Genomic DNA, 18,305 nt, shown 5'->3' on the forward strand with positions numbered 1-18,305 from the left:
AATGTTTAGACTTTGCAGTATGAATAACAACTATTACTTCCTCAGTAAGAAATATATTCATTTCCTGGCCAATCCTTATACTATTAATACTCTTTTCCCCTAAGTAGTTTCTAATAAGTTTATTTTAATATTTAAATAACTAGGGGATTCATTTGCAGTGATCCTGATGCCTAATTTTAATTCAAGATAAATTACTGGTCTGAAAAAAGTACTTCAGTGAGTTGGGGTTTTAGAAGCATTTATAGAGTTTTTAAAGTTTATGGCAAAGGAATTGAACATTTTTATAATTTAAGATTCTTCTTTGCCCTTTTAAACTGACATTTTTCATTCATTATATTAAAAAGCACATGCTTCTTTTTATTATAGCTTTGAGATTAGCTCCCATCACACATATACTTTGTGATGAGTAATTAATAATTGTCATCTCTATTAGAAAGCTTGTCTCGTTCCAACCATCAGGACATAATTCATTGTCTTTTCTAGGTGATTTATCACAAACTTCTTGAAACTGACTTTTCACTACAATATGAAGATATGGTTCATATTATTTTCAGCAGTCATCTCTTGAAGCATTTAAAGAAGAACATGTCCATGATTCTAAAAACCAGAAATTTTATTATGACCTCAAATGCTAACCTAATGGAATTTAATGTGTACTTGGCTACACAGGAGATGAACAACCCAGTAACAAACTCATGGCATATATGATAAACACATCGCATTCCAACACTATCCCTCCTCCCATCCCTGCCCCTTGATATAATAACACTCCACGGGGAATCTCTGATTTACCAGCTAGAAGCAGAATCTTATAAGCAGACAGCAGCATATGCCAGATGTAAGAGTTAAGGTCCAGAAAATACTTCTACACATTCACAAATATTTTTGCTTTGCCTTGCTGGAAAATCTCCAGTAAAGAACAGTAATCTTGCTACTCCACATTTTTTAACTTGTTGCCCAATACTCAGTGAAACTAGTGACTATTCTGCTGCTTAGAAGAAGAAAAAGAAAAAAAAAGATGAATAAGAGATATAGAGGACTGTACTTTTTATTTTTCTAGGTTACTTTTCCTTAAAGTATTTATTTATTATGTTGCACCAGGTCTCAGTTGCAGCATGTGAGATCTAGTTGCTTGACCAGGAGTCAAAGCTGGGCCCCCGCATTGGGAGCCCAATCTTACCCACTGGACCACTAGGTAACTCCCAGTTAGTTTTCTTAGATCTACAAAAATGATATTTCCTTTCCCAGGTGGAAAGGATTAAAGTCATTTGGATTTTTTTCAATATTAGAACCAATTATAATATATAGGCTATTAACAAATTTTTTCTTTAATAAAATACTTTTTCAGTACTTTCTTCACTTATGCTCATACAAAACTGAGAAAAGATACAGAATAAATTCTTCTGTATCTAAGATAACATGATGATGCCTCAACAGAAATAAGAAAACATGCATTTTATAGGCCTCAATTTATAAAATTTTGTGATGATGTGAATGATGCTCATAAATGTTTCAAAAAATATTTGCTGCACTGCTGCTGCTGCTAAGTCACTTCAGTCGTGTCCGACTCTGTGTGACCCCAGAGACAGCAGCCTACCAGGCTTCCCTGTACCTGGGATTCTCCAGGCAAGAACATTGGAGTGGGTTGCTATTTCCTTCTCCAATGCATGAAAGTGAAAAGTGAAAGTGAAGTTGCTCAGTCGTGTCCGACTCTAGCGACCCCATGTACTGCAGCCTACCAGGTTCCTCTGTCCGTGGGATTTTCCAAGCAAAAGTACTGGAGTGGGTGCCATTGCTTCTCAATTTGCTGCACTAGTTATGTGCAGAGGCCAGGGCTGAGTATTCAGTGAGGGTCAGGGAGATGAGCAAAGAACAGACACATGTACAGGTCTTGACTCCCTTCTACCATCAGCCCTCCACTGCAAGCTGTACCATACCCTACCAGTTTTTTCCTCAATCACTGTCCTTATATCACTACCTGTTCTCTGGCTTCTACTATTTTTCATTTATTGATAATCTTTCAGATGTTCAAGCTGGTTTTAGAAAAGGCAGAGGAACCAGAGATCAAATTGCCAACATCCACTGGATCATAGAAAAAGCAAGGAAGTTCCAGAAAAACATTGATTTCTGCTTTATTGACTATGCCAAAGCCTTTGACTGTGTCGATCACAATAAACTGTGGAAAATTTCTGAAAAAGATGGGAACACCAGACCACCTGACCTGCCTCTTGAGAAACCTATATGCAGGTCAGGAAGCAACAGTTAGAACTGGACATGGAACAACAGACTGGTTCCAAATAGGAAAAGGAGTACGTCAAGGCTGTATATTGTCACCCTGCTTATTTAACTTCTATGCAGAGTACATCATGAGAAACACTGGGCTGGAAGAAGCACAAGCTGGAATCAAGATTGCCGGCAGAAATATCAATAACCTCAGATATGCAGATGACACGACCCTTATGGCAGAAAGTGAAGAGGAACTAAAAAGCCTCTTGATGAAAGTGAAAGAGGAGAGTGAAAAAGTTGGCTTAAAACTCAACATTCAGAAAACGAAGATCATGGCATCTGGTCCTATCACTTCATGGGAAATAGGTGGGGAAACAGTGGAAATAGTGTCAGACTTTATTTTTCTGGGCTCCAAAATCACTGCAGATGGTGACTGCAGCCATGAAATTAAAAGACACTCACTCCTTGGAAGGAAAGTTATGACCAACCTAGACAGCATATTCAAAAGCAGAGACATTACTTTGCCAACAAAGGTCCAACTTGTCAAGGCTATAGTTTTTCCAGTAGTTATGTACGGATGTGAGAGTTGGACTGTGAAGAAGGCTGAGCACCGAAGAATTGATGCTTTTGAACTGTGGTGTTGGAGAAGACTCTTGAGAGTCCCTTGGACTGCAAGGAGATCCAACCAGTCCATTCTGAAGGAGATCAGCCCTGGGTGTTCTTTGGAAGGAATGATGCTAAAGCTGAAACTCCAGTACTTTGGCCACCTCATGCAAAGAGTTGACTCATTGGAAAAGACTCTGATGCTGGGAGGGATTGGGGGCAGGAGGAGAAGGGGATGACAGAGGATGAGATGCTGGATGGCATCACCAACTCGATAGACATGGGTTTGGGTGAACTCTGGAAGTTGGTGATGGACAGGAAGGCCTGGTGTGCTGCAATTCATGGGGTCGCAAAGAGTCGGACATGACCGAATGACTGAACTGAACGAGCCAGGAGCATGACCTAGGGCATTCTATATTTTCCTATTAAGCAAAGTAAAAGTCGCTCAGTCCTGTGCGACTCTGCTCGCTTAAAAAACAAACAAACAAACAAAGAAACAAACAAAAAAAACAGTCCCCAATCCTTTCTGCTCCAAAGTCAAGGGAGAAAATCCAGTAGCCTGATGGGGCCATCCTAGCTTGTTTCTTTTGCCTTTCTCTGTAGAAGGCTGAACAGAAGTCCTCACAGTCTACAGGCTGGTGACACAGCAGCCTGTGCATGAAGCTCTCGGACTGACAACGCCCCTCAGTCCCCAGAAAGGGTATCAACGCTCTTAGATGAGGAATGTAAATTACCCCCAAAAGCTAATCTCTGTATACAGTTTTAAGATACTAGGATAAAGGTCAAGAAATCCTTACATACTTTTAGTATGTGAAATCATACGATACTGGGGAGGTGTGAGCATGAAATATATGCAGCCTTCTTTTCTACCATCCAGCAGCTCATCCCACTTCTATCAAACAAGGAATTCAAAGTGGAAAACAAAGTCTGTTCAAAACAGTAAACACACTCCAACAACAAAACATACACACAAATTCCACTTTCATAAAACATGAAGCAAAGGAACATTTCACTTGCATTCCTTTTAATCCCATAAAAAAACTTTGCAAACATTCAAAATTATGTTTACAAGTATCCTGGATTGTAAATTAGAGCAAAAGCAACCCATGCCTGGCAGATCCTAAGAAAATTAACTGTGAAGAAAATCTGGGGTGCCTTGGAGCATTTCAAAAGACTGAAGAGTTAGAACTCAAGAGTATTGCCTTGGGAAAAATAAATTCTATATAAAAGAAACATTAAAATCTAAGAAACAGACAATACTGGCAAAAATTATCTTTGCTGCATAGTCTTAATATAAGCCTTCTTTTTAACAGAATTTTCAGTTTAAAAACAAAAACTGCTCTCCTCTGCTTGGAAAATAAAAACTAACATTAATACCAGTAAACCATCAATTTAGCACCCAGGATGTTTCAGACCCCTGGTCTGCACATGAGATTTATGATCTCATTTAATTTCCACATCAGACCCATGAAGTCAGTGAAAATTCATACTTTCACAACTGGAGGAGAAAAAATGAGACTTAGAGATAAAGTTGTTTGCACAAGGACATATACAGTCAGAAAATATTTGAAGAAAGCAGTTATAAATCAGATTGGTTTTGTCTAAAACTGTATTGACTCTATAATTCTTATAAAAATGTGAGTTCCTTACTGGAATACAAAAATACATTCTCTTTTGCTGTTAAGCTGTATGACATTTTTTTTTTAAATAAAGTTTTGATGTGAAACCTTAAAAAGTGAAATCATTAGAGGCAACCAGGAACATCTGAGTCATGTCAAGGACCTGCGAGCACAGCGGCCTCAAGAAGTTCAGGCAGCTCCCTGGACAAGTGTGACTAGTTCCCTGGTGTGACTTCCAGGGAACCGAAGGAACACAGCTCGTGGCAGGCCTCTCCTCTCATCTGCCGGTGGAGGGAAGGGGACGGGGCACCATTTGCCATGTGGTGTAAACAACGTGATAAAACAAACGCCAGTCTTGGCTCTGCACTGCTGCTCCACAACTCAATAACCACAGGACTTCAGGACACTTCCCCAGCGTTTTCAGTCTTAACTTTCTTTCGGGTAGGTGGGAATAGCTGTCACACCTGGATGATGTCACAATCAAACAAGACTGAATGAGTAACTCACTGGTGCAACAGTCGCCACAAAACAAGAAGCACTACCATGATTTCTTCTGTTTGCCCTCACCTCCACAATCACCTTAGTGCTACCCAAGGCTGGAAAGCACTCCTGGGACCTCACTGTATGGGTGAAAAAGAAAAGTGAAGTCACTCAGTCGTGTCCTACTCTTTGTGACCCCATGGACCACGCACCTCTGTCCAAGGGATGTTCCAGGCAAGAGTACTGGAGTGGGTTGCCATTGCCTTCTCCAGAGGATCTTCCCGACCCAGGGATAGAACCTGGGTCTGCCACATCATAGGCACAGATGCTTTACCATCTGAGCCACCAGGGAAGTCCTTACTGTATAGGTAAGAGCCTCCTGTTCCAAGAAGTCTCCCAGCTAACTACATACCAACGTTTCTCCATCCTTCAAAATAATTCATTTCTTCACCCATTTATTCTGCAAAAACATTCACTGTGTTGCTATGCTCAAGATACTTTGCTAGGTAATACAGGAGACTGAAAAAAATTCAGTCTTTCCCCCAGGTAGTGGACACTCAAAGAGATGAAGCTATGCAGTCATTACTGGAGTGAGCCTGGTGTTTTAACCACGAATAAGAACATCTACCTAAATGGCTGTTTCAAGAATCAAATGAGATTACCAAACGAGATTTGGTAAGCGTTATCACTATTACTCTGAGTCCTGGCAGCACTGTACTGGTTTGGTGCACTCCTTTTCTTGTTGAAGTGTGCATGCTTGGCCCCCATCAGACGAGGAGGCTTCCAGTGAGCACCTGTGGCCCAGCTCTTGGCCAGGCACAATGTCGTATACATAAAAATACCATCTGCTCGATGTTCGGGTTCCATAGAGACTCGAGACCTTTGCATGATTTCATTACCAAGATAATATCCTACTTCTAATCTGTACAAAACCCACCACCACTATAGAAAGACAACTCTATAGCTACTCTGCCTGACTCCAGAAGGCACTTACATTGCAACCCACCTGTAGCAAAGTTCATATATTCATTTTCAAGTGCTCAGTGAGCACAAGCCATGTGTGAGAAACTGCCCTGAAGTTAACAAGATCCTATGACGAGGACCAAAACCTTTCCCTTCACAAAAACCTCCACCTGGTGGGCGAGACCGTATGTGCACAACTACCAGATAACATGTGGTAAAGCCTGTACTTTGTCGTCACCATCACCAAATGGCTGCAAAACTAGTCTTTTCACAATCTTCCTAATCACAGTAAAGACTATTTCAGCCCTCCAATGTCTTACACAAATGCCTTGGAATCAGCCTCAACACTTCTCTTTCTCTCACACTCTAAGACCAGTTCCTCATCAAATTCCCCGGGCTCTTCACCGACTCAGTGGACATGGGTTTGGGTGGACTCTGGGAGCTGGTGATGGACAGGGAGGCCTGACATGCTACATTTCATGGGGTCACAAAGAGTCGGACACGACTGAGCAACTGAACTGAACTTCCTTCAAAATGCCTCCAATAGTCCTCACCACCTCCAGCCCCACTATCGCAGGATAAGCCACCACCTTACATCCACTCTCATCTCCTGACAGAAACTGGAGAATCACCTTTGCAAAACAGAGGTCAAGTCATGTTACATCTCTGTCAAAACTGTCCAAGCACTTCCCACCTCACTGAAGTAAAAACCAAACCCTAACAAGAGCCTACAAGGTGGTCACAGTGTTAACCTGACTGGGTCACAGGATTCCCAAGTAAAGCATTATGTATGGGTAGGCAGTGAAGCTGTTTCAGAAGAGATTAATGTTTGAACTGGTAGACTGAGTAAAGCAAATGGCCCTCCCCAACGAGAGTGGGCCTCATCTAATCAGTTGAAAGTCTGCATGGAATAAAAAGGTCTGCATTAGAAAGAATTCTTGCTGTATGTCTTTGAGCTGGGGCTTCAGTCTTCTGCCTTCTAGCGTGAACTCAGACTGGAACTTGCACAATCCTCTTGAGGCGGTCAGTACAACATCCTGTGCCTAAAGCTGCTCAGCACACTGTGCAGAGGATGGTGACGCCCTTTAACGGTAGAACAAGTCAGATCACCTCCAGAGTGCAGCTCACCATCTTAAACCCAATCCTGCTAACCTTAGAATCATGACTTATTGGACGAAAGCTGCCTATTCCTGAAAGGGGTACGTTTCATTTTCACAGCCTAATTGTTCACTCAATGCCAAAAAAATAGAATTGGGAGGTCGTCTTCCCTGAAAACAACAGAACAATTATCAGAAAGCAGTGACATATCTGTAATATATTTTCTTTCATTAAAAGTTAATAACTAAAAATTAATTAATAGAACTATTTTTAGACCAGTTTTAGCTTTACAGTTAAACTGAGCAGAGAGTACAGAGAATTCCACATAACCCGTTCCCACCAGTATTACCATGCCAGTGCGGCAAAACTGATGAAGTGACACTGACACGTCATTATCAACCAAAGCCCACAATTTACATTAAGGGTCATTGTTAGTGCTGTACATTCTGTGAATCTGAAAAATGTATTAATGACCTACATCTACCATTATCATACCATACTGATAAATTTCACTGCCTCCAAAATCACCTATGCTTCATCCATACATCCCCCCCTCCAGGCCCTGGCACAACTCATCTTTTCACTGTTTCCATAGTTCTTCCTTTTCCAAAATGCCACACAGTTGGAGTCAAATAGCTATGCACCTTTCGGATTGGCTTCTTTTACTTAGTCATACGCATCTGAGGTTCATTCCTGTATTTTCATGGCTTGATAGCTCATTTTTTTTTGTCACTGAATAATATTTCATTGTATGGTGGGACCATACTTTATATAATTAGGAATGAAAGAGGAGACATTATAGCTGTACCATGAAATACAAAGGACCATAAGAGACTACTATAAATAACTATAGTAGTTTAATAGTACCAACAAATTGGATAAGCTAGAATAAATGGACAAATTTCTAGAAATACAATTTACCAAGACTGAGTTATGAAGAAATAGAGTCTGAATTGACCAATTACAAACAAAGAGATTGAATCAGTAATCAAAAAAATGTCAACAAAGAAAAGTCCAGGACCAGATGGTTTCCACAGTGAGTTCTACCAAACATGTAAGGAAGAATGAATGCCAATTCTTTTCAAACTCTTACAAAACACTGAAGAGGCGACAATAATCCCCAACTTATTTTATAAGGCAATTCTTATCCTGATATCCAAATAAGGACACTACAAGGAATGAAAAATACAGGCCAACAACCTTAATCAATATAGATGCAAAAATTCTCAAGAAAATATCAGCAAATCAAATTCAAGTGCATATTAAAATGATCACACACCATGATCAAGTGGGATTTATTCCTGAGATACAAGGATAGTTTGTCATATGTAGATTAAATGTGACACACCACATTAACAAAACTAAAGATAAAAACCATATAATCATCTCAGTGGATGCAGAAAAAGCATCTGACAAAATTCAACATCCTTTCATGGCAAAACTGTCAATAACCTAGAAGAAAACATACGTGGTAAATTCCTGGATGTCAATCTTGGTGATAACGTGTATCTTGTGAAACGGTTCCCACGATAAGGTTAGTTAACACATTTATTGGGTTTGAGTAGACTTCAGGAGTTGGTGATGGACTGGGAGGCCTGGCATGCTGCGGTTCATGGGGTCACAAAGAGTTAGACACGGCTGAGCGACTAAACTGAACAGAACACATTTATCATCTCACATCACCACACATCTTTCTGCGTGTGGGTGGTAACTATTAAGATCTACTCTCTTAGCAACTTTTAAGTCTCCAATACAGTCTTGTTAACTGTAGGCACTGTGATGTACATTCACTTTGCATAATACCATCAAGGTTTATCCATGTCACAAATTGCAGGACTTCCTTCTTTCCCATGGGCAAATAATATTCCCTTGTTAAAACAGTATTCATTTGATGAAAAACAATAATGATTTTACCATACAATGCATAAGTCAAATGTACTATGAAAATGATATTCCAGTGCATCTGTGATTGATACACAAAATGCAGATATCAAGGAAAGAACACAGCAGTGTGCAAATATGCAAGAATTAGCAAGGCTGCTGTTTCAGCATCAACACCCAATAACCACAGAACTCCACAGTGCTCATTTGGCCTAAAGCAAGGTAATTAATCACAGGCCAGGCCAGTGTAACCTGACTATGGAAAATACTGAACATCATGGGATTTAATTTTAGAGATATTCAAGCACCCAGTTAAAAAACTGTACAATAATGCTTTGCTCTTTAGGACAGTAGTAGATATTTACATGTTTACAGTAACCATCAAAAAGATACACTAAAAATAATTACTATATGTACTCAAGGATTTGAGGGTTATTTTACTATTATTTTTATTCATTTTTTTCTGAAAAGGAGGTTAGTTTTAAATTACTCCTAGCTAACAATTAATTTTTAAGGACTGTACTAATCAGATTGTGACAACAGTCCTGTGCCTCAAAAGAGTGAATCCTCATTACAGCATGGAGCCCAGAGACTGCTCAGAAGGTTCCCAGAAGACAACCCGCTGCGGCAGGGGTGACTGAACAAAAGACAAAAATGGACTATGCAAAGTCCTTAAGTATTTATACAGGTAGCATTGACAGTATTCCAGGTACATTCAATTTTATTCTTAATTTTATTTGTTTAAACAAAAAGACAGTTTACTGGAAACACTGAGAGCTCACAGAGTCAGTGAGGAAAGCTCACGAATGGGCAAGGAATAAAGGCACGAGGCTGCAGGCTTGGCAGCCAGAAGCAACGTAAGTGTCAACAGAATGATGCTGTTTATCCTCAATGTGATAAACACAGTATGTCTCATACAGGATTTCTGAAAATCAGAACTGTTCATGAAGAGTCTCTAAAACAACCAAATAAGAGACAACATGAGCCCAACAATTTGGTTTTGTTTTATCCTGCTTCAAGGCTTTCCAGAATCTTCATTCCTGGACCAGGGATCAAACCCATGTAGTGGAGGCATGGAACTAACCACTGGACCACGAGGGAATTCCCTCATTTATATGTTTTAATGTCAGCAGTGCTATTACCCTAAAATCTTTATAGGAAACCAGCTTAAGAAATAACATGAACTAATGTGTTAAACAGATAGTACATATAATGGGTGTGAGGCAGATGGATTTAAAACAAGTTTCAAGCCCTCCAACACCATGCAAATCATTGATATAATTAATTACACTGTGTTATTTGGTCACCTGTCTGTATCTCTTACCAGACTATTAATTCATTCTGCATCTAGAAAAGAGTAGGTATGTAAGAAAAGCTCACTGAATTAAAAAAAAATTGTAATTATATATCATATACTTATTTAATAGTCTTTAGTGCCATTGTAATCAAATAGCGACTGGAGAGTATGATTATAAAAATATAGGGAAGACAGATTTTTTTTTTTCATTATCAAGGGCTTTTCCTCATCTCTCAAAACTAAAAATTATATAGGCAGAGCACGCTGAGGGTCTAGTGAAAAATGATGCTCAAATATTTAACTCTCCAAAATGTCATATTTGAATCACTTTGCCATCACATATGCAAAGCTATGTTAGACAGTCAAGACATATGTTTCCTTGGCCAGAAAGTGTAGGCATTCATGGAGACTGAAGCTGGAGACAGCAAATGTTAAACAACAGCCTCCAGAAGCTGCAGAGTGGCCCATAGCCCAGGACTGCCACAGGGTAGAGGGGGAGAGGCTGACTCACCTCCATTTTTTACACACACTCCAGATCACAAGGCTCCAATTCCTCTCGCTACCTCTGGTTCAGTACTTCCTCATTTAATTCTGTTCAACAGTGCTTTGATGACCTCACTAGTCTTCAGCTAGTCAGTCACTCTCAGAGATATCACTGGTGAAAGGCACTGGAGCACATGACACATCAGCTTCAATTCCTTTAAAAACAAATTTCCAGCTTTACTGAGATATAACTCAGTGTATACTCAGTATATAACTCAGCTTTACTGAGATATAACTCGGTGTATACTCAGTATATACTCAGACATATCACATTGTGTAAGGTTAAGGTATACAATGTCCATGATTTGATACACTTTTATACTCTGAAATGATTGCCACAATAAGGTTAGTTAACACATCCATCACTTTATATAGTTAACTTGTGTGTGTACTAAGCACTTCTAAGAGCTACTCTTCCAGCAACTTTCAAGTCTACAATATAGTATTATTAACTATAGTCACCCTGCTGCATAGCAGAATCCCCAGAAGTTACTCATCATACAACTGGAAGTCTGTGCCCTTTGCCAACATCTCCCCATTTTACCTACTCCACAGCCCCTGAAAACCACCATTCTATTCTGTTTCTATAAGTAAGATCATACCATATTTGTGTTTCTCTGACTTATTTCACTTAATGTTCTCATGAATCATCCATGTTGTTGCAAATGGCAGGATTTCCTTATTTCTCATGAGTAAACAATGTCCCATCACACACAGAGACACACACATACGCCACATATTCTCTATCCATTCATCCATGGACAAACACTTGGGTTGTTCCCACAGCTCAGCTATTATGAATAAGGCTGCAGTGAACTTGGGAGTGCAGATATCTCTTTGAGATTCTCATTTCATCTCCTTTTGAAATATACCCAGACACGGGATTGCTGGATCACATGTTAGCCTTCTATTTTTAATTTTTGTGAGAAACTACACGCTAGTAAAGTAATGCTCAAAATTCTCCAAGCCAGGCTTCAGCAATATGTGAACTGTGAACTTCCTGATGTTCAAGCTGGTTTTAGAAAAGGCAGAGGAACCAGAGATCAAATTGCCAACATCTGCTGGATCATAGAAAAAGCAAGAGAGTTCCAGAAAAACATCGATTTCTGCTTTATTGACTATGCCAAAGCCTTTGACTGTGTAGATCACAATAAACTGTGGAAAATTCTTCAAGAGATGGGAATACCAGACCACCTGACCTGCCTCTTGAGAAATTTGTTATGCAGGTCAGGAAGCAACAGTTAGAACTGGAAATGAGCAACAGACTGGTTCCAAATAAGAAAAGGAGTTTGTCAAGGCTGTATATTGTCACCCTGTTTATTTAACTTATATGCAGAGTACATCATGAGAAACGCTGGACTGGAAGAAGCACAAGCTGGAATCAAGATTGCTGGCAGAAATATCAATAACCTCAGATATGCAGATGACACGACCCTTATGGCAGAAAGTGAAGAGGAACTAAAAAGCCTCTTGATGAAAGTGAAAGTGGAGAGTGAAAAAGTTGGCTTAAAGCTCAACATTCAGAAAACGAAGATCATGGCATCTGGTCCCACCACTTCATGGGAAATAGATGGGGAAACAGTGGAAACAGTGTCAGACTTTATTTTTCTGGGTTCCAAAATCACTACAGATGGTGACTGCAGCCATGAAATTAAAAGACGCTTACTCCTTGGAAGGAAAGTTATGACCAACCTAGATAGCATACTCAAAAGCAGAGACATTACTTTGCCAACAAAGGTCCATCTAGTCAAGGCTATGGTTTTTCCAGTGGTCATGTATGGATGTGAGAGTTGGACTGTGAAGAAGGCTGAGCACCGAAGAATTGATGCTTTTGAACTGTGGTGTTGGAGAAGACTCTTGAGAGTCCCTTGGACTGCAAGGAGATCCAACCAGTCCATTCTGAAGGAGATCAGCCCTGGGTGTTCTTTGGAAGGAATGATGCTAAAGCTGAAACTCCAGTACTTTGGCCACCTCATGCGAAGAGTTGACTCATTGGAGAAGACTCTGATGCTGGGAGGGATCGGGGGCAGGAGGAGAAGGGGATGACAGAGGATGAGATGGCTGGATGGCATTGCTGACTCAATGGACGTGAGTCTGAGTGAACTCCAGGAGTTGGTGATGGACAGGGAGGCCTGGCGTGCTGCGATTTATGGGGTCGCAAAGAGTTGAACACGACTGAGCGACTGATCTGATCTGATGGTTTCTATAGTGGCTGTACCAATTCACATTCCCACCGACAGTGTATTGGGCTTCCTTTTCTCTGCATTTTCACCAACATTTTTTATCTCTTGTTTCAGTAATAGCCATCCTAGCAGCTGTGAGGCAATTTCTCATGGTGGTTTTCCCTGATTAGTGATGTGAAGCATGTACCTGTTCAGGCTCATATGCCTGTTGGCCAGTTGTGTATCTTCTTTGGGAAATGTCTATTAATATCTCTTGCCTATTTTTTAATCATAGTATTTGGCTTTTTGGTATTAAGTTGTATGAGCTCCTTATATATTTTGGGTATTAACTCATTAGGTTGCCCTTTCGTTCTTGTTGACCTTTTATTCCTTGAGGAAGACAAGCTATAGTTTTAAGCCTTCAGAAAAGAGGACATTCTGTATGAATTAAGTGAAGTGGCAGAGAGTGCACAGGATAAGGCTCTGTGGAGGACATCACACTTGTTGATTGTGATAAATCTTTGAAGACAGAAGGTAGACTAGAGGTGAGTAGGAAATTAAGGCAGAGGGAATGGTAATCAGCAAGGCTGAGAGGTGGAAAAGCCCTTAGGAGGAATAGAGTGTTTGGAGAACAGTTACGGCCTCAAGATCAAATGAACAGATGAGGATGAATGATAATAACACAGCACAGAGGCCACTCCTGGGGCCTGGCAGACACGCCGTGAGGATCTCCAGAGGACCTGAGCAGGGCAGTGGAAGTTCATCACACAGTCATCCGCACAACGGTTTGCCAAGGGACAACCGGAGGAGGAAAAAGTTAAATGGCTAGTAGAATGTTCTAAGTAAGAAGGCAGGTCTCAGATTCAGAAAATGACAACATGGGAAACACTATGGCCCAGATGCATCACTCAGTTGTGTCTGACTCTTTGTGACCCCATGGACGGTAGCCTGGAGGCTCCTCTGTCCATGGAATTCTCCAGGCAAGAAAACTGGAGTGGGTTGCCTTTTCCTTCTCCAGGGGATCTTCCCAATCCAAGGATTGAACCCGAGTCTCCTGCATTGCAGGCAGACTCTTTACCAACTGAGCCACCAGGGGAGCCCTAAGACAGGAAAGGATGAATCCAAAAGGCTATTCTGACCCATCAAAATGTGAGGGAGTCTGAAGCCAGGTAAGACTAATGGTGAGCAGTCTTCTCTTCCCACAAGTGGCCAGGCAGACCGACCAGGAATTCCAAATTAAACAGAGAATGTTTGTTGAAGGTCTGCTGTGCATCAGATACATCACTGAGTGTATTACAGACCTTATCACTTTTGGATCTCTATATCAATCTATTCTGAGAGTTATGCTTTATGACCACCAATTGACAGATTAAAAAACCTTAGGTTCACAGAAGTCAGAGGACTTGGCCTATATCAAAGAATAAAAGTGAAAGAAGGTGAATAACAACAATAATAACAACAATAATAATTAGAATAGCATCGGCTATTTGTCAGGGATTGTGGGAAACAATGGTCAACAGGGAGATACACTCCCTCCCGCTATCTTCAAACTCAGATCTGACTTTTGCATTCTTCCTTTTCTTCCTTCCACTGTTGCTTTACTCTTATAAAAGGTGCCCTTGGTCTGACACAGTTATAGCTTTTGATTAATGCCATGTTATGCTGCTATTAAGCCTAAACATTTTTTTAAAAAAAGAAGACTTTATTACTTGGCTGAAGAATGTGCTTCAACTCTTTCGTTTAAAATGTTGATGATTAATACTCCATTGTGTATATGTACCACAGCTTTCTTATCCATTCATCTGCTGATGGATATCTAGGTTGCTTCCATGTCCTAGCTATTATAAACAGTGCTGCGATGAACATTAGGGTACACGTATCTCTTGAATCAGTTCTAATGAGGTGGATGAAACTGGAGCCTATTATACAGAGTGAAGTAAGCCAGAAAGAAAAACACCAATACAGTATACTAACACATATATATGGAATTTAGAAAGATGGTAACAATAACCCTGTGTACGAGACAGCAAAAGAGACACTGATGTATAGAACAGTCTTATGGACTCTGTGGGAGAGGGAGAGGGTAGGAAGATTTGGGAGAATGGCATTGAAACATGTAAAATATCATGTATGAAACGAGTTGCCAGTCCAGGTTCAATGCACGATACTGGATGCTTGGGGCTGGTGCACTGGGACGACCCAGAGGGATGGTATGGGGAGGGAGGAGGGAGGAGGGTTCAGGATGGGGAACACATGTATACCTGTGGCGGATTCATTTTGATATTTGGCAAAACTAATACAATTTTGTAAAGTTTAAAAATAAAATAAAATTGTAGTTGGGAAAAAATAAATAAATAAATAAAATGTTGATGATTACAGAAAACCACAGTAGTTTGTGCTCAACTACTCATTATTTGTATTTTAAGCCAGAAAAGCTGATACCATCTCTCGGATCAATATAAAGAAACAGTTTACATCAAAAGTTGGGTCTTCTCACTCGTGCTGTCCCATATTTCCTGAATCAGAACAATTTAGCTTCAAAATAATCCACCAGATGTCAGAACATTGTCGTCGTTTAGTCGCTAAATTGTGTCTGATTCTTTGCAACCCTGTGGACTGCAGCATACCAGGCTCCTCTGTCCTCCACTATCTCCCAGAGTTTGCTCAAATTCATGTCCACTGAGTCAGTGATGCTATCTAACCATCTAATCCTCTGCCACCCCCTTCTCCTTTTGCCCTCAATCTTTCCCAGCATCAGGGTCTTTTCCAGTGAGTCAGCTCTTCCCATCAGGCGGCCAAGGTACTGGAGTTTCAACATCAGTCCTTCTGATGAACAGTCAGGATTGATTTCCTTTAGGATTGACTGGTTTGCTCTCCTTGCAGTCCAAGGGACTCTCAAGAGTCTTCTCTAGCACCACAATTCGAAAGTATCAATTCTTTGTCACTCAGCTGTCTTTATGGTCCGACTCTCACATCTGTACACAACTAATGGAAAACCATAGCTTTGACTATACAGACCTTTGTCAGCAAAGCAATGTCTTTACTTTTTAATACACTAGGTTTATCTAGGTTTGTCATAACTTTCCTTCCAAGGAGCATCTTTTAATTTCATGGCTGTAGTCACCAGCCGCAGTAATTTTGGAGCCCAAGAAAATAAAGGCACGCTTACTGCCCAGTATAGTAATGTTTTCCTCCAGAGCAAAGGACAGTCATGTTTCCTACCCATTTACAAAAGATTCAGGTTCCCCACGTTCAATGATCCTCTCCTATAATGCAATCCACTATGAGTTTCATGTCCTTATATTACGATAACCTTAGGGCTTCCCAGGTGGCTCAGTGGTAAAGAATCTGTCTGCCCATGCAGGACACACGGGTTGGATCCCTGATCCAGGAAGATCCCACGGGCTGCAGAGCAACCAAGTCTGTGTGCCACAATGACGGAGCCTGTGCTCTACAGCCTGGAGGCCACAACCACTGAGCCCATGTGCCTTAGAGCTCGAGCTCTGCAACAAAAGAAGCCACCGTGGAAAGGTGTCCTTACACCACAACTGAGAGTAGACCCCGCCTGCCACAACTAGAGGAAAGTGTGAGCAGCACAAGGACCCAGCACAGCCAAATAAAATAAATTAAAAAAAAAATAATAACCTTAAAAAAGCATTATAATATACATTAGGTCCAAACAAATACTGTTTGATTCCACCAGTATGAGGTGCCTATGGCAGTCAAATTCATAGATTTAAGGGGTGTACTGGTAGATGCCACGGGTGGAAGTGGGGGAAGGGGAATGGGGAGCTGGTGTTTGGTGGGGATGGAGTTTCAGTTTGGGAGGGTGACAGGTTGGGGAGATGTATAATGGTGAGAGTCGTGTGGCAATGTGAGTGTGCTGGGTGCCACTGAGCCATACAGCTGAATATGGTTAAAATGGTATGTTTAATGTTATATGACTTTTACCACAATAAAAAAAATTTAAAAAAAAGAGTTTCATTTCTTCTAGCAGCATCCCTGAACCTGTGATAGACTAACTTGCAGGCTTCCTACTTGGATAAACCACAGATCCTTGATAGTTCTTGAAAGTGGTAGGTTGCAAAAATGGTAACAAATTCTTCTTCTGCCTGCATCCATATCCTTTAGTATACCCTCTTACACTGATTCAGCTTGGCCATGTGACTTGCTTGATCAATGAGACATTAGTAAGCAGGACACAAACAGGAGCTTGAAAAGCATCTGTGCATTGAAGCTAGCCTACTTGCTGGTTTTAGAATTTAGTTGTCACGTGAAAAATCCCAGGCTAGTTTGTTCATGAGAAATACATGTCAAGTGTCCCCCTGAACCCCAGCTGTGGCCCTACCAATCACCAGACATGTAAACAAAGCCAACTGAGATCACCCAACCTCCAGCCAACTCTTCAGTTAACTGCTGAGGTGAGAATGAATCCAGCAGAGATCTGGGAAGCTGCTAGACCAGAGGAAGGATCCAGTTTCTAAGTTTGGGGGTCTTTTGTTATGCAACACAGGTTAATAAAGATACAGGGTACAAGGGAAAAATGACCTCCAGTGTAATAACTATATTACAAGTTCTATAGGGTTCAGTCTATGTCTGGTTAAATACTGTATAACTATAGCACTTAGCACAGTGCCTAGGAAAGAGTTAAATACCAGTAGGTCCAAGTTTGTCTTAGTTTTTACATCTAAATAATCAACACACAGGCACTGAAATTTCACCTCACAAGCAGGTCTTGAGATTGAAGGAACTGTGTATGAATCCTGCAGGGCACAGGATTATATAGAAAAAGTACAACTTGGTACTTAAAGAGACAAATGCTCCAATGGATGAAAATAAGCTCTCCTACTTAGTATCTGGCAGTCCTTGGGCAAGTTATTTAAACATATTGAACTTTAATTTCTGTATCTGCTGCTGCTGCTGCTGCTACTGCTAAGTCGCGTCAGTCGTGTCTGACTCTGTGCGACCCCATAGACGGAAGCCCACCAGGCTCCCCCATCCCTGGGATTCTCCAGGCAAGAACAGTGGAGTGGGTTGCCATTTCCTTCTCCAATGCATGAAAGTGAAAAGTGAAAGGGAAGTCACTCAGTCGTGTCTGACTCTTAGCGACCCTATGGACTGCAGCCTACCAGGCTCCTCTGTCCATGGGATTTTCCAGGCAAGAGTACTGGAGTGGGTCGCCAGTGCCTTCTCTGTTCTGTATCTGCAGGATGCGAATAAAAAAGCTTTCTTCACAGGCTTTATAACATCAGTATTTTAAAGGAGGCACTCTGTGCAAGACCTGTCAGAGTATGAGGGGCAATGTGGCAAAGAGAGAAACTTGGAGTAGCAGCAAACATTGTTAAATGCCAACAATAAGCAAAGTGCTCTTTGGGGCTCATATGTATGCACTCACTTGCACATTCTCTCTCTTATATATACACATGCACAAAA

The 18,305-nt window shown here is 40.9% G+C and overlaps 1 protein-coding gene across 26 annotated transcripts in view; it reads right to left on the reverse strand.

Annotated features, from left to right (window-relative positions):
* Positions 1-18,305, reverse strand: part of KLHL32 (kelch like family member 32) — a 216,073-nt gene that overhangs the window by 149,251 nt on the left and 48,517 nt on the right. For 4 of the 26 annotated variants that reach the window (XM_086317641.1, XM_086317649.1, XM_086317647.1 and 1 more), the window contains exon 4: positions 10,679-10,865. The exons of the other annotated variants lie outside the window; for them this stretch is intronic. In XM_086317641.1, coding sequence (XP_086173767.1) covers positions 10,679-10,684 — 6 coding nt within the window. In that variant the 5' untranslated portion in view covers positions 10,685-10,865. The remainder of the gene's footprint in view (positions 1-10,678; positions 10,866-18,305) is intronic. 26 annotated transcript variants of the gene reach the window in all.

Source organism: Bos grunniens, chromosome 9 (genome assembly GCF_055505025.1).
Source record: "Bos grunniens cultivar Pamir isolate PY7600 chromosome 9, Bosgru_T2T1.0, whole genome shotgun sequence".
NCBI classification, from domain to species: Eukaryota; Metazoa; Chordata; class Mammalia; order Artiodactyla; family Bovidae; genus Bos; species Bos grunniens.